This window comes from Homalodisca vitripennis, chromosome 4 (assembly GCF_021130785.1).
Source record: "Homalodisca vitripennis isolate AUS2020 chromosome 4, UT_GWSS_2.1, whole genome shotgun sequence".
NCBI classification, from domain to species: domain Eukaryota; kingdom Metazoa; phylum Arthropoda; class Insecta; order Hemiptera; family Cicadellidae; genus Homalodisca; species Homalodisca vitripennis.
This window is the reverse complement of record NC_060210.1, coordinates 126,364,426-126,391,998: the sequence shown is the minus strand read 5'-3', so window position 1 is coordinate 126,391,998 and position 27,573 is coordinate 126,364,426. Positions and strand designations below refer to the sequence as shown.

Genomic DNA, 27,573 nt, shown 5'->3' with positions numbered 1-27,573 from the left:
AAGCCGGAGGCTCTCTTGTCTGTAGTGAGCGTCCGTCCCAGACCATGTTCCGGCCCGCACCAGTGTTCAGTAGTTGCTTGCAGACCGCGCCAGTGTTCAGTAGTAGCGTGTAGTGCAGTGGTGACGCGTCGAAATGCCTCGTTCGAACCGATTAGACCGCGCGGTCAGCATGGACAGCGACAACCGCAGATACTTCAACGACATCAAAACGAGGCCTTCTTCGTTGATGGGTCGATGGATGAGTTTCCGTAACTCTCTGTCCAACCAAGACCGTCTGCCGGTAAGAGATTCGCCGCCAGCCTCAGACGATGAGGAGATGGGGTTTCTCGAGACGGAGGACAAAGATGTTCCCACTCACGACGAACTCAGTTCCAAGATATGCAAGGATACCATCAGACAAACTATACTCGACAACATGCGCTTGGTGTCCAGGGATGTAAAGATTCTACTAGACATTGAAAGTACACAGTTGGTGAACAACGACTTAGAAGATATCTTGAAAAACTCTGAGATGATTCAGAGAAATATTGTGTTTTTGTGGTGTGCGTTTTTGAAAAAGTTTGATTTACTTGTTGCAGTGGAGCAATTAGGAGTAGATGTACATTTTTTCATACTTGGAGGACTTACTGCTGTGCACTTGAGTGCTTTCAGTGGGAGTGTGAAGTGCTTGAGATGGCTGATACACAAGGGATGTGATATTAATCTTATGTCAGAATCTTATACACCATTACATTGTGCCGTTTTAGGGAATTCTGTGGAAACTACTAAACTGTTGCTAAGAGAGGGAGCTGAGTTGAAAGACTCAGTTTTACATTCTGCTGTACGTGTAAATGCTGCTGATTGTTTAACTCTTCTACTTAAGCAAAATGTAAACGTAAACTCCTTAGACTGTTCTGGAATGGCTCCTTTGCACATTGCAGCTGATCGAAGAATGGAACAGTGTCTAAAGGTTTTGTTGGACTGTACAAAAATTGACATAGATTTAGAAACAAAGGACAAAAGAAATACTGCACTGCATCTAGCAAGTGAAGGGGGATATGCTGATTGCGTTTCCATGTTGCTCGCTAAAAAGGCCACCGTTGACAAACGCAATGTTAAGTTACAGACACCTTTGCACCTGGCTGCCAAGTGTCAAGGAGTTGAATGTGTCGAGGCTTTGCTTAAAGCCGGATCAGATGTTAATGCAGTGGATGAAGATAATAGTACGCCCTTACGTGCTGCTGTTGGGAAAGATTTGCTGGCACTCAACACTGTTGAGATACTAATTGCGTCGGGGGCAGAAGTGAATGTAAAGGACAAGTACGGATTCACTGCCCTTCACGTAGCTGCCCTGAACGAACTGTCTCAATGTGTAGATGCTCTGATTATGAAAGGAGCTGATGTGTGTGCGAAAACGAATGGGGGACTAACATGTCTTAGTATTATACGCAGAAAAACGCCTGCATGCATAGCAACAATAAGTAAAAAGTTGGACAGTTCTATTTCACTTCATGTTCCTGAGGCATCAAACCGTGAAGTAGAAGTGAAGCTGGACTTTCGTTATCTTTTGCAACACTCTTCGATAGGTGAGGTTGGGCTGTTGAAGACTCTTGTGGATGAAGGACAGAAGGAGATCTTATCTCACCCATTGTGTGCTGCTTTTCTGTGCATTAAATGGCAAAAGATAAGAACGTTTTATTTTTTTAGATTGTTTTTAAGTACAATTTTTTCAATCTTTTTCACACTGTATGTAATGAGTGCGCTCGCTCACAACTGTTACAATGCCGCAATGAATATAAGCCTAGGAGACAAGGAACTTTGTAAGGAATACTCAGTTATTGGTAATTTTTTAGAAGGCCGCCCTAAAGTTATGGAATTGTCGTGGTATATCTTGCTTTCGATAACTTGTATTGAAATTTTACGCAAACTACTAGGTTTTGCCGGTTACCGCAGTTTCAAACAGTATTTTATGAAATGGTCCAATATAATTGAATGGTACACAGTGTTCAGTGTCTTTGCAATATCCTTTATTTATACAGGAAGGACATACACGTGGCAAAATCATGTAGGAGCATTCGGTGTGCTCTGCGCATGGACTAATCTCATGTGTATGATAGGCCAGCATCCCAATTTCGGAACGTATATTGCTATGTTTACAAAGGTACAGGCTGAATTCGCAAAACTGTTTCTAGCATACGCCTTTCTTTTGATTGGGTTTACAGTGAGCTTTTGTGTAATATTTCCAATGTCAAAAGATTTTAAAAACCCTCTCATAGGTTTTGTTAAAGTTTTAGTTATGATGACTGGGGGTTTGGATATGACTATGTTGTATGCTGATTCAAATAATTCCAACAACTTAGATATTTTAAGCAGTTCTAATAATGAGTTGAGTAAAAATATCCTACTGGATATCAGCGCCCATGTTACTTACGTATTGTTTGTATTATTTGTAACTGTTGTACTGATGAATCTGTTGGTTGGAATCGCAGTTCATGATATTCAAGGACTCCATAAGACTGCAGGACTTTTAAAGATAGTTCGACAAACTGAGCTGATTTCTTTCCTCGAGCTAGCACTGTACCAAGGCTATGTACCACGACAGATAATGAATGTGCTGAATTTGACAGCGCTCGTGTCTCCATCAGCGTACCGCGTGGTTCTACTCGTCAAGCCTCTGAATCCTCGGGAGAACCGACTGCCCAAGAACATTCTGATGGAGGCCCTTAAGATTGCACGGCAGCGTCGTAGGTTTAACAACAAGGCAGTGAACTACCGCTACAGAGAACCAGCAAAGGAGGATTCCACCATGCAGCTGCTGGAGGAAGTGAGAAGTATGAAGCTTCTTTTGTCAGAACAGCAGCAGAGTCTAGCTGAACTGATAAAGATGATAAACATAAACAGTGGTAATGTGTAAACTTTTTTGTGGTAGCAATACAATATTTTTTAATACTGTCTGGTTCATATGCAACGGTAATGGAATTATCTTTGTATAGTAAAATATTACGTCAGTGTGCGTATGTAAGTGAGTGCACAGCTTGACTATTGATAGGGTCTTCTAAAATGTTTACGTGTACATAGTCTGCTAATATACATAATTCCTTTTTAAGTTATTTTTATATAAATATATTTCGTACTAAAATACATTTTTGCACCTTAAAATCAATGTTATAAAAATAGTTTTAATTAATTTGATTTATTTATGTTTTCAAATATTGTAAAAATAATAGTAAGACAAGGACATACAGCTTAATGTGTAATCCAGGCCTTACAAGAAATGGTCTGATTATATTGGCTGATGGACCTTAACCCCTATTATTCAGGGTTGAGCCAATATTTACACTTCTCTGTTAATATCTAATGACTACTCTACTACTCTTTACTTTGACAAAATATTTATAGAAACTTTTAGCGATACGAATCAGTGTTCAAACCTACAAAAATTTACATTTAATAAAATGATTAAGTTTTGTTGGATAACAGTTCCTAACTCTAAAGTGTATAAGATATTATGAGTTTCAACCATAATATTGAAACACAATACTTTGTACCAATAAGATGTTCATGGTAGGAATCTCACAATACAGTAATGTAACTATTAGGGCCCCTTTTCAAGAAAACTATTTATTTATTAATAAAATAATGTTAGTTAGCGATATCATACTAACTGTTTTTTGTAGATCTTATTAAATAATAAGACTGATTGTTATAGTTATTTATTTATTGGAGAATACATACCGTTACAAATGCATTGGCCGAAACTTGTTTGTGTAACCAAAAAAATAATTGAACATATTTTAATAAAAAAAGTAGAAATATAAAATGTATTATACAAGTTTCAACGTTCTAGAAATGAAAGTTCACACATTATAAGTGTTGTTAGTTACTCAGTAATACATACATAAACATGTAATGTTGTCTTTCATGTTAAATTAATTTTAGGTTAACATTGTTTATGTCTAGGCAAATGATAAATAGATGTAACAATTACAAAGTACGGAATAAAGGTTTTGACAGTCAGCAATGTTATTGGTGAATTGACTCAATAGTGTTGTGACTGCCACTTCTTTTACAGAAAAAAAATTTAATATTATAAGGAGAAATATAAGACGAAATAAATTTTAAAGCATTATAGTTTAAAAAATAAATTATTATTAATTTATGACTTAATCCTTGTATACTCAAGTAGGCAGTAGTTTTAATTCAGGAAAAGGGTTTTACAATAGGCTGGGAGAAGTGCTGGATTTAGGGTACTTGTAGCGGCAGATTAACCCGAGCGGCCCCTATCCCCTATGTGGAACTTTCTGGGAGTTATCGTCAGAGAACACAAATTGTATTGCAATATGAGCAAGCAGACTTTGTTGTTATTGCATGTTTAACTTCTACTGAGGGACTGGTGACCGACAATGTCACGCTACTGGAAAAATATCAGGTATGCCGATTCGCAGCAAAACTTAAATCTTTTGCTTTGCTACCACGGTATGTAACCAATATTTTAAATATGCTTAATTGTTATGTTTGGAATCATTGTAGCATTATAAAGTACTTTAATTTAATATAATTTTCAAACAAGTTGAGTATTTCAGTTATCTTAAGTATAATCACCAATTGTAAAATAAATTTACTTTTTAAAATTGGTACAACGTAAAAAGTATAAAATAATTTAATAGAAATGCTATAATGTTTTATTTAAATACACAAATAAGTTGAAATAACGAAATCACTACAACATTAATGTTGTTTGAAAAATCTGGTTGAATCCCATAATAGCACTACACAAATTAGGCCTATATACTTATTTAGAGAATTATCATTTAAAAAGTTAGCCGAATATTAATTGTTTTTACAAGTGAATAATTTTGCTAAAACTCTTTATATTACACATTATAAATTTTAATTTAATAATAAATTGTTAAAATTAAATATTATATTAAAAAAAACACAGTTTAAAATATAAGTAAAAGCGAAATAAAATGAACTTGAATAGGCTATTTAAAAGGAATCATATTAGGAATACAACAAATACAGTTTCAGACCGTTCCATTATCACACTTCTATAAAACTGAAAAATGTGATGTTCTTAATGTAGACAAAGTTAGATTCGTAATTAAGACCCATACTTTCCATTCTTTTGATAAAATATAAACGCTAAATTCTCTATCTTTTTTCTGAAAACCTGTAATGAAACAGTTAAAGTAAAAGGTTTTAAAAATCTCAGCATTTATAAATAAAAGTAGCTAAGCTACACTATCTAGAATCTGCGTCAGAAGTTGAGTTTCTCAAGTAGTTTTTTATTCTTTTCATTTAGCTGAATAATCTTTTTCCAGATGCCTTAGATGTCATAACGTAAAGGAGAATGCGACAGCTTCTGTACACATTTAAAATTTCCTTATTAAGAGTGATATAATCTCAGACCTTTTATTCAATTCTAAATCAAGCCTACCAAGTTAAACATCGAATGTATTAATTCTTCGCTATTAAAATGGAGTTCATTTCTTTATCTTTGCCAGGAAGAGCTTACTATGACTCATTTGGTTGATATTTTTTTAGTTTACAAAAGTGTTTATTCCATCACAAGGTAGTTCAGCATAACGCAAGGAATTTCTCTTCCCACAGCTGCTGTGTTTTAAAATATCGATATAATATCTTGCTAAATATTTAGTAAAGCACAGCCTCAAAACTGAGACGGAAAAGCTAGGCCAGCACAACTGGACTCAACTTTGCAGCACACAACTGCTGTGTTTGAGCTGCAGGGGGGGTCAGATCTCAGACGGACCAGGTAATCCAGCACAAAGTGAGTCAATTTTGGAGCACACGTCTGCTCTGTAGGTAAATATAGATACTTTCTGGTTGTCTGTTTACTGAAGCAAAGTCAAAGCTCTGTCAGACCAAGTAATCCAGCACAAAGTGAGTCAACTTTGGAGCACATAACTGGTGTGTTTGTAAATATTGAAAAACTTTCTCACCGAGTCTTCTAAAAATGTTTATTGCATACCACCAACAATACGGTTACCTTCTAGTTTTTTTAAAATAGATTTGACGGTGCTGTAAGGTCAAGAAATGATATTAAATTAAACAAACGTAGAGAGCATTGTCTGATGTATGCTATACGGCTTGTATATGTATTAAAATTAAATACAAAAAGTTTTGGAATTGATTATCCCATTTCATCACACTATAGGTCTACATATCGAACAATAATACATTTTACTTAAGTGTTGTACTCATAATCGATAATTATTTTCTTTATCTGATGTTCTTAAAATTCTTGAAATATAATGATTTCGTTTTTGTAGCGTATGGTCAAATTTACTCAGGAATTACCTAAATATTGTCGGAGTACGAATTTCGTACTCCACCCGCACTATTCTTTTCCAGAATTGCAAGCTATGCTTTTTTTGAAATTTTTTCAGTTACTATTTGTTATGATACAAACAATATCACATTAAGCTAAATTCTTCACTACTTAGCTTTAACAATGTAAATATTTGAGAACTTTTTCAATGCTGTATCTTATTTTCGTAAAGAAAATCCCAGCAAAAACCAGTAGTCAATATTATATTGATTGTATGACCAATAGTTCAATGTGTCGGTTAAAAGTGCGGAAATAAAAGTTAGCCATTTAGCAACGAAATTGATGTGACTCAATTTTCTTGTATTTATTTGGTAAAGAATGTTTCCCGTGTATAATTTTTGGACGAATGTGTTATTACATAATAAGATAGATTACTATTTTATTAACACACGCTGCTCTCTGCAACTGCCAAGGTCACGCCAAGCCACTTTCGCTCTCACTGTAAGGGGGAAAGCGATTTACCGTAACGGAAGGATGACCGCCCGCTCATGGTGCAGAAAGGGTTAGTGAGGAGGAGTGTGACACGTTATCGATGGCTGTCCCGCTGTACCTCGGCTTCCTTTGTGAACAGTTACGTGTATGTGAATAGGGAAAGTGCTACCCTAATAATGTTACTACAGCCCAATTTTATTGTTTGAAGAAAGATTATCACAGAAGGAAAAACATTGTTAGCACAATACATGCTTAACAAAAATGTGTTTTAATGGGGAAGCGCATTGTAAATTCCTAATTCAATTTTATTATTTTAAAAATAAGTAAACTTGTCGTTACATACCGTGAACCGTTACAATATTACGGTTTTTATTATTTTATTATATTTTCTTGTGCTGACATCCAGTTTAATAGTTTTAATTGGATTTAATTTCCGAGATAAAAAGGTTCTATTTGTTTTACAGCTTCACGAAATTTTAAGGGAACATTGTTAATAACAGTTCCAAAATTAGTATAATAGATAAAAAGCTAGCCAAGGATACACGTTAGCCCTTGGATCACAAAATGTTTATGAACCAAAAGTAATAAAAGAAAGAATTACTATAAAACCTACAAAAATACCTTATCGTTATATTTTTGAAATATAATTCAAAAACTTTTGTGTAAATTAAAAAGCTTAAATATATTGTGTAAAAATTAACATTATTTCAGTCTATTAATCAGCATTAGTAGTAACCCGTCCAAACAATAGGAAATTACATTCAGTCTACCGGAGTTCACTCACGCAAGAGTAGTGAGCGAGCAGTAGAAACCGTAATCACGGAACCAGTAAAAGTCGCGTTCGTGATAAACCAGTTTTTGGTGAAAGTCCACGTTGATATCGATCCGGTTGGCTTATCAGGACGGAATCAGAGTCGGATTCAGGTTGGTTCGGTGTGGGAATTGTTTTACACTGAATCCCAAATAGCAAGCAATGTCCATTCCTTCTTTAACAACTCCAACCACGTTTTCGAATGAAGTAAAAGTAATAAAAAATATTAAAAAATAAAAAATTATCAAGTTTTAGGAATGTAATGTAATTTTATTAAAAAATATATGTTGCTCAATAGCACCAGTTTCGGTCCATTTAATAAATTTAAGTTCTTGGAAAGGTATATTTCTACAAAAACCTAAATTAAGTGAGATTGTTCTTTTACAGAAAATATAAAAATCAAAATAGTAGACCAATCAGTCTTCTCTTAGTATTTTCCAAGATAATAAGGGAATATAATTAAAAGAAGATTAAATAGAGTTTGTGATAAGATATTTGTTTATTTATAATAGGCTTCTAATAAGGAAAATTGACTGGAATCCACTCTTTTTGAAGTAACGATGTAATTGAAGTTATTACATATAGCCTACAATAAATTTTACAACAATATCAAAATTAAAAAAACATTTTATATATTTTTAAAAGCATTTTGTTTGGTTGATCACTGCATTTTCTCAATAAAATGGAGTTCTTAGGATTCAGAACGAGTTGCTTTCTACTAGTTCAAAAATTTTCTTATAAGAAAACAAAAAGTAGGAATTGGTATCCACCTCAGTACAACCCTCCCTGCTAGAGTAGATGTACCTCAAGGATCGTTAATTTCTGCTACTTTATTTTAAATATCCATAAATGACCTTCTGACACAAAATTTGCGAGGAAATGCGTTTGTATTTTCTGAATTACGTAGAAATATTGTATGCAGGAAAGATGGAGGAATTGGTTCACGAGTAATAAAATGGAAATACACTTTTTAAAAAAACTAAACGTATATTTTAATCTGAAGCCTTGATTTGAAAATTTCTAATTTTTCACGAGGTAGAGGAAGTTTGAAATTGCCATACAATACAGGAAGTGCATTTATTTAAATATCAGGGATTTAATTTCATACTAAAAATTAACTTGGGAAAGCTAATCAACAGACTAAATAACAAACTGAAGTTTTCAATCAGTAAATTCTATTCTCTATGGAGGATTTGCAATATAAATACATTGAGAACGTTGTACTGCAATCAAGGTGGCAATATGGCATAAATTTTAGGGTGAAATTTTTTAAAAAATATGTAGATAAATTAAGAACAACCAAAAATCCTTTTCTAGGGATAACTAAACTACTATACACAAGCTACTAGAAAAAAATTGAACAAAATATCTTACCTGCACAACAATTATTCCGTTTTAAAGTATTGTGTGTGTTTGACGAAAGAAGTGGAAGCAAGTTACTGATAGTATGTTTTACCCTACGAGACGGACAGTTAATTGTTTTTTTTATCTATAAAGCTAATAATACAAATGTTTTACATTTATTTGTCTGTTTAGGACTTAAATATGTTAATAATCTTCATACTGACATTAAACAGTACAATTTTATTACTTACTGTTTGCATAAAGTTAAATTATAGCTTTGGGATTTTGTCAATGAAGATTTGCGTTAGTGTAAAGTAAAACATACATATTTATGTATATTTGTTTAACTTTAGATTTATAATTTAATTTGTACAAAATGAAAGTGAATTTAGACTTAGTTTAGTGTTAGAACTACCCCTGCTAAAGATGAGGACGGGGATTTTTGGTTGTTTGTCGAAGATAAGAACTGGACTTCTAACACAAATATTATTTTAGTATTTTAGTAATTTGTGTAAGCAATTATTTACACACTATTTGAAAAATGTTATATCAAGGCATAAGATATGTTGTAAATTAGTTTATGAAAGGAGAAATAAATTATTATTTCACTATTCCAGTTCCCTTCAGAGGCAGGTATAGTAAACAAGTTTCATTGATCAATTAAAAGTGTTTGTCGAGTCGCCCTAGTCGTTTGAAACGAATTTTAACTACCCAAAGCATTTTATATGTTTTAATTGTTTATGTTGAGTTAATGGCATACAACTTTGAAACTGCATAGTCAAGAAAACAGAAATCCGCCATTGGAAATGGGGAGATTGGCAAGAATAAGTGTGGTACTCTAAGTAAAATTCAGCATGTTTTGCTGGGTTTTCCATGTGATGACCTTTTTCAAAATTAAAAATAAATTACATATCATCCTGGCGATCGCTATACATTTTGGTTTTTCTGGTAATAAATTCTTTTTGAGTCCTCGACTGGAAAAAGAAATTCAACAAGTGGCAAATCTAGTCTATGATAGAATTTCTTGACTATGACTATGATAGAATATATATATATATATATATATATATATATATATATATATATATATATATATATATATTTGTAAATCACTACTTGTCCTTCAACCACGTAATTGTAGGTATACTCAACTCAACAAATGTAATCAATTTTAAATCCTCTCGTGTAAGAAATTTTGCATATGAATTTCGATCGACAAATTTTTCTTGACCTTTAATAAGAAACGGTTGTGATAAAATGTTACATTATGATTGATATAATAATTATTGGTTTCAAAGAGTAATTTCCAAGATACAGAACGGTAGTCGTTATGAAATGCGAATGTTGTTATTACGACGTGCCAGACAAGGAGAGAGCTAGTCAGCAAGTCGTGGTGTATTCGAGTAATGAGGTCATTTCTACTTTCAGTGAAATATCTAATACCGCACATTCATAAATAGATACACTATAAATACATATCGTTCTATTATTAATTGGTCAAGTTTTATTTTGCAGAATTTGTTGTTGCACAATTTCGAAAATTCACCAATTTATAGTAGGCTATTCAGTGTTTTCTTCAGTACAAAAAATATATTTTAAACTTATGTTAATTTTGATTCAAACACATTAGTACCTAACTCGGTTTTTAAAATTATATTTACTATGTTATTTATAAAATTGTAGTTTATAGTTCAAACTCCAAGTTTGTTATTGATGAGTAAGTATTGAGATTTATCTACTTAAATGGAGGAGTTGGCAAATTCATATACAGAAATAAATATCGTCCCGCAATGAACTTGATCAATCTCGAGGCTCGACATCATCCGGGTAAGAGGGAGGTGGGCAGAGTGACATATAATAAATGACATTTATTACGGGTAAAAAGATCATTTTAATTTGCAAGTCAACAGAATTTATAATAAATCTTCCTTTAGTAGTCTTACAAATTTGGGTTATGTTTATTTTGGAAGACTGCACAGTTTACACTGGTAGTATCAGATGGAAATATTGAAGGTCAACCTGATGGTCTGGAAAACTTGGCGTTGTCTGACTTGTCTTTCCGTTATTTTGGCATCAAAATGGTCATTTTACCCGACCAGTCTCTCGAAGAATATATTTCCTTTACTTCTGTGTTTATTTTAAATACACTGTACTTATAAATAGGCTAAGGTGATGTATAAAATGATGAAGTGACTCAAATACGCAGATTTTAAACCGAGAATCTTTCCTGAAGGGTTAAGACTATGAAATTCTAACCTTGCGTTTTGTTACATTAATTTATGAAAAAATATCATAAGGTTGAGATATCAGTGTTATGCTACTAATTAACGTCGAAACAATTTTTATTTTTGGCATCATCCAAAATAATGCCAAACTTTAAAATCAAAAACATTTGTTTATTGAAAGCTATTGTTAGGTACGTTATAATGAAAGTTATAACTTGCTATTTTAAATTTATATGTTAGAAATTTCCATATGAACAAAATTTTTTAATATGATGAGAGTGACAACTGTAAATGATTTTTTAGAAAAAGTACTTCTTTGGTAACCTTTAATAAAAATTTAGATTTGCTAAAAATTGTAATGAGGTAACTGTAAAAAACAGTGAAACCGTAAATCTTTGACATAAAATAAAAATAAATTTAACCTTTTTTTCTAAATAATCAGTAGCCTAACCTTTAAAATGGGGTACGGCTCGGCATACCGTTATATTAGAAAACTTTCCACAATGATTTTTACCTCCCAAAAGTACAATTTTGGAGTATTTTAGGTGGTAAAAATATTCATCCGAATCCTTTGGGGTCAAAATAGCAAAAAGGTAGGTATCATACCTCAGCGACTAAACATCGCAGACGGATGGTCTAGCTCAACCTGTATAACCGGTTCACGTAACCATTTATCTAGTAGTAATTCTTCAATGGGCGTTATTAATGTGGTAAACTGAAGGACAACAACGCATTACTCACTACCTCCAACACATCCAACTGGCCTTCTGTCAGTGACGCGAACGTCTGACGCGTAATGCACACACTGTTCACAGAAGTTCAAGCTACTGACAGACTAGCCCAGTCAATAAAGGTTTCTGCCCAAAATATACTGGGGAATCTGATTTTGTATTGTCTTCCAAAGAGGAAGAAATAATGAAATAAAAATGTAAGAATTGGGCACATTTGAGAAAACACGTCTTTTGTGACGATTCATGACACAAAAAAAGTATCTATCCTGGTAGTCCTTTTTACATTAGTTGAGTGTTGGCCTTTTATTGACTGCGATTTATACTTCGAGCAAATAAAACTGCGGAAAGCCGCTTAGGGGGTGTGAGGTATGTTTCTGCTACTGTCAGTAAACGAGATTAGAAGTTTTGTCCCAAAATACGATAATTTAATAGAGAGAGACCATAGCTTAGTCAACATTAGTTTGTTAAGTGTTGTATCACGGTTTAAATTTTAACACAATTGGAGCTAACTCTTATTTCCTCTATTGATGGATATATTCTTCTCATTGAAGTTTATTACACTCACAAAATACAATATCATACAACATTTGATAAGACGCTTATTAATATAATATATAATCCTTATAATATAGTGTCTAAGGCAAACATGCTCGTAACATGTGTGGAACATCATAAAGACAAAACGAACTGAATAATAATGTTAATTTATGCAGCTGCTTCAGTTGGGCAATACTATTGTCTCTGGTTGGCCGTACGTTAGCTCAACCTATCAATCGAGAGGTGGAGAAATTTAATTTCTGTGTACCCGTCCGCACGTTATCGCTACAAATTAATAAATTACCCACAGACTTGAAAATTTGCATGAAGCTTCATATATACAGGGTGTCCCACGAGTGATCAAACAAAATTCTCAGGTGAATTCCTCTCATCAAAATAATGAAAAAAGTACATATAAACGTATGTCCGGAAACGAATTATTGGCAAGCTACAGCTAGATATCACCCGATGTTCTTGGAAAGGGCGAAGTAAAGGGAAACTAATGTTTTTATGGCGTAAAGATAATCGTTAAATTTATTGGATTTTCATGTAAAATGAACTGAAAATTTAAATATACTTTGTTCCAGACAATGCAAAATTTGGTCTCCCAACACATGCCTTATTTAAATTTCAAGTACATAACTTAAATAATTAGGTAATAATCAGGCAATAGTGTTAAGCAAAACATTTAGATTATTTAATACCGAAGAGAATTATATAAAATAGGCTAATCATAAAGAAACACAAAGTTAAAAAGGTAATGTTTATTTAATTCAACACATGTGAAAAATAAAACAGAAAATTATATATCTGTTTATTCAATTAATGTTCTTCGTGAAAACAATACATTTAATGGTTTTTTTTCAGTGAAGTAATTGGTTAAAAACATTTGCAATGTAAAACAATGTATGTTGAGAAACAAGATTTTAAAAATACAGTGTCATTTGAATTTCTTTTAGTTTATTGAAAATCGAGAGTTGGCAACACTGCTGCATCAATGCCTGAATACAAGTTATTATTGTACAGCTGTCCAACAATTCAGCTGTTTCAGTAACTCGTATATCATCTTTTGTTTTTGCAGTGTATGTGTATTATCGTATTATTTGCTCTTTATTCGTGTTTTTTAACGACAAGAAGGCATTTACATTTTTTAATCAATAGTACCCAGATATTGTTTTAGTCTATGGTTTTGCCAATGGAAATTAAATAGTCGTACCACTAAAAGTGAATATGAAAAACGATTTCTGAACAAAAGGACACCTATTGACATAACGTTTTAATAGTTTTTCAATAAAAAATGGAACTTTTCCAACCGTTAATTGTTCAATAGAACGTCCTCTAATACCGCCTGTATGCAAACAAGATAATATCATTGACATGATACAGCGCAGTCCTCAATTTTGCACTCGCCAACATTCAAATAGATTAAAGATATATCGTAGTAAAGTATGGAGGACATTGATGAAAACTACTTTTATCCATATCGCTTCATCGCGGTCAAACTGTTCATCCAGGTGACAGTGCATTCAGATTACAAATTTGTCGATTGGTGTTAAAAATCGAAATAAAGTAAGTTCTCCTTAATTCATAGACAAATCGTTTATAAGATACGTAATTCTAAAGTTGTAGAGTCGAACTTTCAATTTCTATTTTTGATAAATGCACGGAGTGGTATAATTGGGGACCAGTTAATTGCCTCCTTTGTTTTAAAAACCGCATTACTGGTCTTTTTAGAGGGTCATCTGCCAGTTATACTTGAAGATGTACCACTTGAAAGAAGATACCAAATGATATTCCTACTTAATGGCGAACCGGCACATTATTTACAAAATGTTAGAGAGCACTTGCAGATAAGATTTTCCAAGCAGATGGATTGGTCGAGGTGGACAAAATAATTTGCCTCCTAGGTCTCCTGATTTAAACCCCTCAGATAATTACCATTGGGGTTGTTTAAAGCAACTTGTATATGCAGAACCAGTTAATGCCAAAGAATATTTATTAATCAGAATTTTAAACGCTTATGAACTACTTAAGAACGATCTATGTGAAGATCCATAGAAGAACCAAAACCGATCACGTGTTTGTTGTGAAACCAAAAAGTTAATAATCTGACGTTGAGAATCTACTGACTGATGAGCGACTTGTTTGTACAGTACATGGAGAGGTGTTTTAGCAATAATGTTAAAATTCATTATTCATAATATCCTTTATGACTTTGCAACAACACATGGTTGTTGAATTTCTACAGTATCGTTTGAAAGAAGAAGGGTTTTGCAGAACAAGAAAATACCGTAATTAAAAATTATTTTTTAGTTTTGAATGGGATTGGAATCCAAGGGGATAGAGACGGGTTAATAATGCCAAATCGTATTTGTTCATATAAAAACATTTTTAAACTGATACCTCAACAAATGTAACGTAGTGTCAATGGAATCAGTTACTAAACTCGGTCAAACGTCCAGGAATGAATTTTTTTATACACCTAAAAGCCAGATAGGTAAACACTATTTTTGAGTCTCATAATGGTATGTTAATCGGTGTTTGTTAAAACGGTTTGTTTTTGTAGATGTTGAACGGGTTTTTTCGATTTGATTTGAAAAAGTTAGCAGATACCAGTTATCGAACGTAGTGTTTTTCCTAGTCTGACGATGACAAGGGTTGGCAACCTGGTTATGCGTTAAGGTATCATTGAAGCGGGTTTGTTAAAAATAATTTGTGACCATTCCCTATTTTTTGGGAGATATTATTTCTTAGTAATCTGATCAAGTTCCAAGGTGAGTGAGCCAAACTTTCCGACAATCAGAGTATATCAGAAGAGTTGAAAGCAGAGTATTAATTGGTTTGCAGAAGATGGAAGCAGAATTGAAGGACGTGGGTCAAACCAAGAATGCTGGAGATGATCAGAATCCATTTTATCATTTATCTTTTCCATCATTTTAAATATTTGACATCTATATGAAATTTAAGTATGTATGATTTAATAACGTAAAGTATGAAATAACGCATAACATTTTACAAATATAATTGAATAGCAGTTTCACTACTTTCTTAAACTGAGAGCAATTTAAAAATAGGAATACACTTATTGTTATCAACTCGTCCTTCTTGTGAAATTTGAACTTTGCTAGTTAAAATAAAACTAGTTATCACATGATAAATATTGAAGTTTGTTGTTACTATTTGTTTGGGTACAGGGTCTCTAATTTAAAAATACGTAATGTTTATCAGTTATTTATTATTATCTAGTTAAATTATTATTATTTTCTTAAATTTTATAATACTCTTAAACATCTCTATTCGTCGTTACAAAGCTACTATCCTCTAAATTACATTTGGAACGAATTATTTAATCGTGAGTAGTTAATATCATACATAGTGAAGTAATAAATCATCGGCACCCCTACAATTGAACTCAACCAGTAAAATTCACTGTTGATTGATTTGTAATTATTCGCCTTTAACACTTTTATGCTTTTAATGGGAAATAAATTATGAGGTATAAATTTTCTTTCCGTATAACTTCAAAATCATACCTTACTGTTTATGTATAAAATATCTCCATCTCTTCTAGTGAAATCAAAGTCGTTGAAAGAATGCAAACTTAGCCATTTTAGAGATGTAGCCTCGAAAAGTGTTTTATAAATATAAATAACATAATATGAATAAACCTTTAACACTTTTTAAACTTTTATTTTAAAAAGATTTAAAAAGATTTTGTACCTGAAGATGAAATCACTGATTTCGAAATGTACATCGTAAGAAAAATAAAAGTTTAAAAAGTGTTAAAGGTTTATTCATATTATGTTATTTATATTAGCCATTTTATAATTAGGCTCAAAATTAAAAAACTGCTAACGATAAAATGTGATTTTTTTCCGGTATTTAAATGATTATTACTTGGAAAATTATATTTTTCCAAAATTGAAAATTAAATATTTATTAATAGTTATGTTCTGCTGTTTTCCTGGTTACTAACCTAATGAAACCCCCATGATTGAATTGTTTTGCACGAAGAAGATCCTATCATCAGACATTAAAATTCCAATTTTGCGTCAAAAATTGGCATGTTCATCGCTATGTGAATGAATATTTGAGGAAGCTGATTTTGTTTTGGGATTTGGGTCTTGAGGAAGAGAACAGATACTAGCTATCGAAACGCCTTGTTTGTGTTATCTATGAGGATAGCAAGTGTTTGTAGTACGGTTATGCCTTATGTTTGAGTAAATATTCAAGCGGGTTGAGTTTAATTTGGAATTTTGTAACTGATTTTCTCTTAAAATTAAATTTGTAGTAATCTGGGAAAATTCAACCATATTAAAGTTCAGACTTCAAAACTATATTAGAAGAGTCGGAACAGAGTAGGAACAGGTTTGCAGACTATGCAAATTAGAATTAAAGCATTGGATTGAACCATGAATGCTTAAAATTGTCAGAGCCCGTATCATCGTAGACCTCTTTCCTCAGTTTGATTATTTGTTGTCTATTAAAAATAGTGCTCAATAATTTAAATTACTTTACTTTACCTATGTAATGAATATGGAGTTTCAATATAAAGCTGATTAGTAAGCAATTTAAAAATAGGAATAGAATAGATGTTATCAAACAGCCTGCTTGTGAAGTTTGATCTTTGATAGTAAAAATAAATTTGTTGTCACATGATAAATATTATATGTTTGTTGTCGTTTCTATTTGTATGGGTACATAGTCTGTGATTCTTGTATTATCTAATGTTTATCTATTTGTATTTATTCATTCAGAGATAGACTATTTTAGTAGTGTTGATCTCCTACACCGACGGGAGGGAGGGACGGAGAGTTAGGAGAGATGGTGTTGGAGAGAGGAAGAGGGAGAGAGTGAGTGAGAGAGAGCGCGCGCCACTAGTTGAAACGCGCTGATAAAGCTAACCACACTGATGTAGACTATCTGTGTCAATACGACTTACATATGCCTATTAAAATATTGCAGTTAAGAAGAGTTTGTCCCTTTTCCACCCGTTTAAAATACGCCCAGAGTTATTTATTTAGGCCTCTACAGTTGCTGTTGCCCTGATCAAGAAAATATAAACTTTTATTGATTTCTTTAATATTCATTGTAAGAAAAAGCGTTTACTATCACCAAATGATTTTAAGATGTTACTCTGGTAAATAAAAAACTAATAGGAATAAATTCAAACGTATGCTTGAAAGACTGTTTCCGTCTAAAAGAATCTTCTTCCGTCTCTTGTGTTCTCCTTAAGGCATGAGGGGAACAATTTTTAATATCTACTTTTCTTTAAGCGATTTTCAAAATATCTTACACAATGTTAAAGGGAAGCCAACCTTTTTCTAATACCTTACGTGAAAACATTTACAGCTTTGTTCTTTGAAATGGGTTTTACGGCAGCTTTTAGATAGTCAATTCTTTGCATTCAACAGTTAATTTTAATGCTTGCACATACAAGAATACAGCAAGTGACTTTGTCTTTGAAATCTGCTACACACTACATTGTATATTTAATATTTTCTAAATTTTAAACGTAAAAATATATTCAAATGCAAATTATTTTTTTTTATTCACATATACACAAGAATAACATATAAAGAACACATCCATAATTTCAAATACAACAGTCTCCAAATACACAAAAGGTCTGTCTAGGGGTAAGAGTCCATCAACCAGTCAAACGATACAAATGTGAAAATTCTCCAGTACGTGAATCAGTTCAAAAGATTAAATGTTTTCATTTATTTATAACCCATCAAATTAAATTTTCGATAATTAAAAATTATTAAGAAAACCATATGTGTTTCATGTATTATCCAAGCAAAATTATTTTAGTGTGAATAAATAATGATTTGTATGAAGTTTAATTATTTTCTAATATTTATATCAATGTTGATACGCTCAAGTCCATTACTTGTCATACTTTCAAGTTATATGAAGAACGCTCACAGTTTCTGAGCTCAGTCATTTACGTAAATTAATTTTACAAAACATTAAATTATGATGATAACAATAACAATTAAATTCGAATATAATTCAATATAAATATTGAGTCCCATTTTCCTTTTTAATCAGAATGCAGACATTCATGATTTAACAATGTAATTAGACTCATAAGAATATTTGTTGCGTTCTCGATATCCACCAAATTATACATTTCAGTATTTTATTGTATTTAGTCAAGTTTTCCTATCCAACATCCTTTTAGTGGCTTTTAACGATCAATTTTCAATATATACTCATTAAGTTTTAAAAAATCACGAAACTTACATGAAAATTTGCAAGCTCGTAGTAGTAGATTGTATTAGTAACCAACCAGGCAGACAAGCTATCAATGGTGATTATTTTCAGAAAAAAAAAAACACAAAATAACTGTACTGCAAGTCTCTATATTGCCAAACTATCGCACAAACGTACAGACTATTACACTCTAAGTCAATAGAGTTACTGCTTGGACTAAAGGAAGTTCCAAATTCATAGAGCCTTCCTATCAGTAGTTAGCATATAAACGGGTAAGCGGATAAACGTACAGACGGACGGTCTGTCTTTTCACTGTTAGACACCAACATCAATAGGGTTCTTCCTTTTACGATGAAGGGTCCTATGTACCACATTTTAAGTATCTAATATCTTTTAATAAGTTATTGCATAGATAAGTTATACGGACAGACATTATCATGATCCCAAGAAGACCGTTATCACGTCTTTATAGACGGTATACTGTCCTTTACATTATACGAATAATCGAAACCAACTATTCAGAACTATGACATCTTACGGTCTCTTCATATATGTTCCTTAAATAATGTAAATTTATCTTTTAGATAAATTAATGTTTTCCAAACAAACAATGACTGCGATGCGGTCTTCTATCAGGACTGAATTAGATTAGATCAAAGTCTAGATGGTGGCCTTGAACATGACTCAGAGCGTAGTGTACGAAGGGAAGGGAGTGATGAGGGGACGCGTATACACGGAGACGTTGGTCAACACAGACCAGAGCATTCGGTGGTGTACGTCCGTCCCAGATCATGTTCCGGCCCGCGCCATTGTTCAGTAGTAGCGTGTAGTGCAGTGGTGACGCGTCGCTATGCCTCGTTCGAATCATTTGGACCGCGCGGACAGCATGGACAACGACAACCGCAGGTGCATCAACTATATTAAAACGAAAATTATTCCTCCTTCGTTGATGGGTCGATGGAGGAATTTCCGGAAATCTCCACACAACGAGGAGAGGCTATACAAGGGAGATTCCCCACCCGTCTCTAACGATGTGTTTTTTAAGACGGAGGACGAAGATGTCTACACTCACGACGAACTCAGTATCAAGATTTGCAAGGATACCATCAGACACACTATACTCGACAACATGCGCATGGTTTCCAGTGACGTAAAGATTCTGCTGGACATTGAAAGTTCACAGTTGGAGGACGACGACTTGACAAATCACTTAAAAACCTTAGACAGAAGTGAAAGAAATATTGTGTTTTTGTGGTGTGCCTTTTTTAAAAAGTTTGATTTACTTGTTGCAGTAGAGCAATTAGGAGTAGATATAAATTTTTCTATACTCGGAGAAGGACTTACTGCTATGCACTTAAGTGCTTTCAGTGGGTGTGTGAAGTGCTTGAGGTGGCTGATACAGAAGGGATATGATATTAATCTTAGTCCAGAATCTTATACACCTTTACATTGTGCGGTTTTAGGGAATTCAGTGGAAACTGTAAAGATATTGCTGAGAGAGGGAGCTGAGTTGAAAGACTCAGTTTTGCATTCTGCTGTACGTGTAAATGCTTTTGAGTGTTTAACACTTCTAATTAACCAAAATATAAACGTGAACTCCTTTGACTCTTTTGGAATGTCTCCTTTGCACATTGCTGCTGATCGAAGAATGGAACATTGCCTCAAAATTTTGTTGAACTGTGAAAAAATTAACATAGATTTAGAAACAAAGGATAAACGTAATACTGCACTGCATCTAGCAAGTGAGGGAGGTTATGCAGATTGCGTTTCCATGTTGATTGCTAAAAAGGCCACCGTTGACAAACGCAATTTTAAGTCACAAACACCTTTGCACCTGGCTGCCAAGTGTCAAGAAGTTGAATGTGTCGAGGCTTTGCTCAAAGCCGGATCAAATGTTAATGCAGTGGATGTGGAGAATATTACGCCTTTACGTGCTGCTGTTGGGAATGATATGCTGGCATACAACACTGTTCAAATACTAATTGCGTGGGGAGCTGAAGTGAATGTAAAGGACATATATGGCTATACAGCGCTTCACGTGGCTGCCCTGAACGAACTGTCTCAATGTGTAGATGCTCTAATTATGAAAGGAGCTGATGTGAGTGCGAAAACGAATGGAGGACTAACATGTCTTAGTATCATAAGTAGGAAAACACCTGCTTGTTTAGCAACAATCTGTACAAAGCTGGACAGTTCTATTTCACTTCGTGATTCTGAGGTATCAAACCGTGAAGTAGAAGTGAAGCTAGATTTTCGATATCTTTTGCAACACTCTTCTGCAGGTGAGGTTGGGCTGTTGAAGACTCTAGTGGATGAAGGACAGAAGGAGATGCTATCTCATCCATTGTGTGCTGCTTTTTTATGTATAAAATGGCAAAAGATAAGACGGTTTTATTTTTGTAGATTGTTTTTAAGTACAATCTTTTCAATCTTTTTTACACTGTATGTGATGAGTGCGCTTGCTCACAACTGCTACAATGCTGCAATGAATATAAGCCCAGAAGACATGGAACTATGTAAGAAAAATTCAGTTTTAGGTAATTATTTAGTAAATCATCCTAAGGCTATGGAAGTGTTATGGTATATCTTGCTTTTGATTACTTGCATTGAAATTTTACGCAAATTACTACGTTTAGCTGGTTATCGCAGTTACAAACAGTATTTTATCAAGTGGTCCAACATAATTGAATGGTACACAGTGTTCAGTGTTTTTGCAATATCCTTTATTTATACAGGCAGGACATACATGTGGCAAAATCATGTAGGAGCATTCGGTGTGCTTTGCGCATGGACTAACATCATGATTATGGTAGGTCAGCATCCTATTTTTGGCACGTACGTAGGAATGTTTACAAAAGTGCAGGCTGAATTTGCAAAGCAGCTGTTTTTGGCCTACATCTTTCTTTTGATTGGGTTTACGGCAAGCTTTTGTGTAATATTTCCAATGTCAAATGACTTTAAAAACCCTCTAATAGGTTTTGTTAAAGTTTTAGTTATGATGACTGGCGGTATGGACATGGATATGTTGTACGGTAATTCAAATGATTCCAACAACGTAGATATCTCAGGCAGTTCTAATAATTATTTCAGTAAAAATGTTTTACTGGACGTCAGCGCTCATATTACTTACGTATTATTTTTAGTATTTGTTACTGTCGTACTTATGAATCTGTTGGTCGGTATCGCAGTTCAAGATATTGAAGGACTTTATAAGACTGCAGGACTTTCAAAGTTAGTTCGACAAACTGAGCTGATTTCTTTCCTCGAACTAGCGCTGTACCAAGGATACGTTCCGCGACAGATAATGAATGTGTTGAATTTGACTGCGCTATTGTCTCCATCAGCGTACCGCGTGGTTCTACTCGTCAAACCACTGAATCCTCGGGAGAACCGACTGCCCAAGAACATTCTGATGGAGGCCCATAAGGTCGCACGGCAGAGTCGAATGTATAACACCAACACTGAGACCTACCGCCAAGCAGAACCAGCGAAGGAGGAGTCTACCAACCAGCTGCTGGATAAAATGCAAAATCTGGAGGCTCTTCTGTCAGAACAGCAGCAGACTCTAGCCGAATTGATGCGGATGATGAACAGAAACAGTGATAATATGTAAACTTTATTGTTATGATAGCAATACAGTATTATTTACAGTCTGGTGCATATGCAAGGGTGAAATTTTTCTAACGAGAAATTGTGTGAAGAATATATAAAATAAAGTGTAGTGTAGTGCATTCACAAACATATATACAGTAAATGTTTTGGATAAGTAATGAAAGCATGTTTTTCTAAGTGTTATCATTTAATAATAATTACAAAGAAAAAGAACAGTATATCAAAATAGGATCTGGTGTTCAATGAATTCATGGCCAATAATTATTCCATAACATAAGTGTGCTTTTTGTTAATAAAACAACCTTTCAAATGTAAAAAATATTTATAAATTTTACACTTTTCAAAAATTGTTTAATATGTTTATAATATCCTGGGCAAACATTGTTATATATTACAGGTTCCATACTATTAAATAAAAAAATATCACAGTGTTTTATCAGTTGTTTAGTCCAGTTGTTTAGAGCTGGTTCCACGGGTTTTAGGACATTTTAGAAATCAAATATCCTGGTAAATGCTTACGTAAATTGTTAAAATTTGAGTTATTAGTAGGTAGATTGAATCATGATTAACTCTAATTCTGTAATAAATATATTTTTATATCCATGATTAAAAGTCAGGTATTAACTTTTTTTAGAAAATTAGTTGCTGTTGTTTTATACATTTATTGTTCTACATATTTACCAAAATAGTTTAAGGGGATTCTCAAAAGCTATTAAGTTTATCACAAATCTTTCTATGTCACTTGTAGAGTATACAAAATAATATCGATTTGATTATTTAGGATTAAGTTTGTTATAATTAATTATTTGTCTATCTAAAACTTGTGCTAATCAATACAATTTTTATGTGGTGTTTCCATATAATAACAGTGTTTTCCTCATTTTACAAGTCACATATAAATGGTAAATTTATTTAATAAATATTTCATTATTTATAACTACGATACATATGTGATTTTACTAGTGATGTGATGTGTCATGGCTTGGTTAACAAATCTAGTGAAATAATATACGAGCCTCATATTTGAAATCATTTAGTTTTTATATGTGAAGTCCTTATGGGAGTACAATGGAATCTAGATATATTTTGTTATCTTCTCTGTGTTTACTTCATCCATAGGCATTAACATGAATTCCATATAATTAAATATTAATATTTAGTTGCAGGTTTTTAATATTCTCATGATATAAAACTATGCAATGGGAGTCTTGATATAATTGTTAGCAAATGTGTATGTATATCCATTATATTATATGATTGTGCCTAATATTCTTTGAATATTTAATGAATTATCCAGATATAAATAACTTTTTGAGTTTTTTACATGTTTTTTTAGATATATGCCATTTACTTACGGTAAAATATTGAGCCATTGGTGTATGTAAGTAAGTGTACACTATATTAACTATTAGTATATTTTTCTCAAGTTTTGCACCTGTACATAGTTTGGAAATACCCATACTCGATATTATATATTTGGTATCGAAATAAATGTTTATGTCTTAAACATTTACCTATATCTATTTATTTATGTTATTGTGGCGCATAAAATGCCTAATAAAAACGAGAAAAGAATATGCAGCTTATTGTGTAATCCGAACCTTACAGGAAATAGTCTGATCTGATTGTACTGACTGGTGTACCCTAAGACCTATTACTCATAGTTGAGCTAATAGTTAGACTTCCCTGCTAATATCTAATGACTACTCTTATACTCTGTATTACTTTTAGGGGGGGGGGGAATTATACAGATTATATTGGAAATATTTACCAGTCTTTAAACTTTTTAAAATGTTTCATTCAGTTAAAAATTTATAAAATGGTTTATATTTGTCGAATAACGATTACCCAACACTAAACTGTATAAGGCGTTTTATACACTTCATGACTTTTTAACTATAATGTTAAAATACAAAACGGCGTTGGAATAAAATTTTTAAGAAAGTGCAGTGTATATACATACAAAATTGGGACCCCATTATAAAAACATATTATTTAAAATAATAAAATAAGTGCAAGTTTAAAGAGGTTTCATACAAATTGTTCTTTTTGGCACAATGTTCAATAATATGACAGACTAATACATTTATTCACTGAAACATATTCGTTGAAATAGTATTTTTCCAATTCACAAGACGAGATTGATTATATGTCCATAAAAAGTATTAATATAAAAATAAATGTTCATTTAGGACGAATGCAATGCAAATATTTAAGTTTCCATCAGAAAAAATGAATAGAATTTAAAAGTATTTCTTATACATGAAGTAAATTCTAATAAATTTCACGAAAACTTTATGTTACATTAGATTTTAACATGAATTATACTTTAATAATGTTTATGTACACGAAAATTGTAATGAATGTGTAAAACTTCGTATTTTATTTATGAACATAAAGTATAAAATAAAGTTACTGAAACAATTTCAATGGAGAATTGACTCAATAATATGCTGAGTATCATTTCTATTACAGAAAAAATATAAGGAAAAATATAATATGAGATAAATTACAGGATTAATGTTAAATAAACATAAATAATACTTTATATATGTACCCAAGTATGAATTTTATATTAAGTTTGAATGAAGGATATGGGGTTTTTACAATAGCTTAGAACTGGAGAGACTAACGCCAGGGTTAGGACGATTCAATTGGTTTGTAATTAGTGTTAATTTATAAAATATTGTAGAATGTAAAGAAATCTGAAACAAGTAAGAGAAAGATTTTACCATATACTATATAGATACTATAAAGTTGATTTTTTCTGCTTATTTTACCTTCAGTCTCAATAAAAGCAGCCCAAGGTAAAAAAGTGAAGTTTCTGGTTTTTTTCTTAATTATTTAGACTTTATTTAACGGCGTGTTTTTGAAGAATTTAACACTTAAGGAGGTGAGATTGTTTAATCAAATACAATTTTAGAAAGCCACCTTAACTCAGCAAGCTGTCTATTGCATGGGAACACTTGGGAGGGATGTTTTTTGGCGCAAGCATCGTCAGATGCTATGCTTTGGCCTTAAAATATGAACATATAGAGTCATGCATTCTATTTAATTACGTTAGTTCTATTTAAGGAACTTCTCTTCAGTTATACGGCTACATGTAACATACTAACATCAGGTATGTCTTAAAGATTATCTCTTTAAAACAATACATGTTAAAAGTATACATTTTAAACTATGACATGAAATAGTAAGTAAAGGTTTGTCAGCAACCTATTCCAAGTAGCCTACATATAACAAAGTTACCTGTTTTACGCTTTTTAACATAATTTAGGCATAGATTTGCGTTTATAAACTTGGTTAATCCAAACTGCCCAGGCTAAATACACTCCTAACTAAAGTGGCTTAAGAGCAAAGTAACAAGAGTTGCCTCTCTACAGTTTTTGTGCTGTAAAGAATAATCAGGCCTAATTAAATTTGACTCATTTTGTTCCACTCTACAAAGAACAACAGGGGTGGCTTTAAACTGCTGTTATTTTAGGCTGACGTTTTCAGCAAAGTGAGAAGCTGTGTACACAGGGCAACCTTTTACCGACTTTAATGCTTTCATTACTTTCATGTTATAAGTTAGAAATTGACTGCATCATGAAGCATTTAAATTGGTTTGCTTCTATTAAGTAAAATTATTAGATATCTCCTTTCTATTTCTCGCAATACTCACATTAGCTTTAATACTCATATTAATATGTTTGCCTCAGCCTAAGTTATCAAGATAAAATATTAGGACCATTACTGTCCTTCAATTTCCCATTAATAAATGTTTCATAAGTTTAAGTGATAGGCTTCGCTGACTCTCAATCATTTATAGTTTTCTCATGATATTCGTTTCACTGTTCTCAGATAAAATACCAAAATAACCACACAATAAAATATAGCCTATAGCATTAAAATATCTAATATTATTTAGGACCATCAATGTTCTTAAATAAATTATAGGCTTTTAAAATACTACAACTATAAAAAAATATACGTTAAGTCTCATATTTTATCCGCAGTTACAAGCCGTCAGAACGTTCTGTAACCTGTATATTTGATTTATTTTAAATTTTCTTCACGGAAATATACGAACGGGAAAAAGCTTGGGACGTAATACGTATCTTCAAGATTTCAATACTCTAAATAATATTTAAACCATACATTACACAGTTTTTAATTCCGCTTAAGCACAGAGGTAACAAAAATAATTGGTGAGGTTTTTATTGTTGAAATGCAATATTTCTAATTGTAAGCAGTAAGTATCAATATGTAATCTGTATTATAATATACCATTTTAATAATGTCGCAGAATTTTTATTAATTTGATTTTATGTACAGTAATAATTATAAATTGACCTTAAAGTGACGTCACTTAAAAACGGCCGTATTAGAAACGAGATTGGCTTTTATTAACATTAGAAAAATAGGAAATGTTAATATTATCACTCAGCCCCTCCTGTCCTTATAAATAACAACATGTTCCTTTAAAATTCAGTTTTTTAAAATTCCAAGTGGGCAAACACTTATTTTAACTACGTAAATTGTAATTGCATTAGTAACAACATAGGAATTATCCGCTCGAATTATACGCAAAATTGTTTAATCCATTAATAATAGAAACTATAATTAATCGAAGTTTTGTGATTCTAAAATTATTCTTTGGGTCAAAAAGGTTTTGCGGAAAGAGAATACAATATCAAGACGAAAAATGCCTTAATACATTACTTTTCTCCCAATCCCAAACCTCCTCGTATCAGCGCACATCAATGTATCTCCTCCGTGTTGAATGTACTACCGAGACATTAGCCTCATCGGTTTCTCTTGTCAATATTCATACAGCTGAATCAACCATGAAGATAAGTATATTAATTTTATAATAAAAACCTTATAGCCATTATTAATTATCTAAGTTAAAAAATGTCCTTACCCCACTATTTTGGAAGAGCTTTCTTTCCGAGACCCAAAAATCTACATTTTTAAGAATAACAGGCTTTATTTGACTTCCTGATAATATTGCACGTCATTATGATAATCGGTTCTTGTTTTATGCCTCCTAAAAGGAAGCGATGTCGGCGAGAAGGAGGCCACACTGACCCTATCTACTATTTGTTATTAGGATACGCATGAAGATATACATGCGTATTATAAATATAGAAATTTTACAAGCGCTCACGTGATCTGAGCCTGAATTTAGGTACTATCTATAGTTTTTCTTTTTTTTCCAGAACGCTGGTTGGCACCGAAAGCAAACAGCATTTCCGACTGGTACTTTCCCGACATAAGGTCGCGTACCAGATCACCCAATGTGATCTGACGTCAAAAATGTTGGACGATCTGATCGTCATCTGA

At 32.6% G+C, this 27,573-nt stretch overlaps 1 protein-coding gene across 1 annotated transcript; it reads left to right on the top strand.

The window, feature by feature from the left end:
• The first annotated feature begins 154 nt into the window (after positions 1-154).
• On the top strand, positions 155-27,573 carry LOC124361180. Its single transcript, XM_046815219.1, has 3 exons — positions 155-2,889; positions 19,519-22,242; positions 27,450-27,573. Exons 1-3 carry the CDS (start codon positions 170-172, stop codon positions 27,571-27,573), a joined length of 5,568 nt encoding a protein of 1,855 aa, XP_046671175.1. The 5' UTR covers positions 155-169.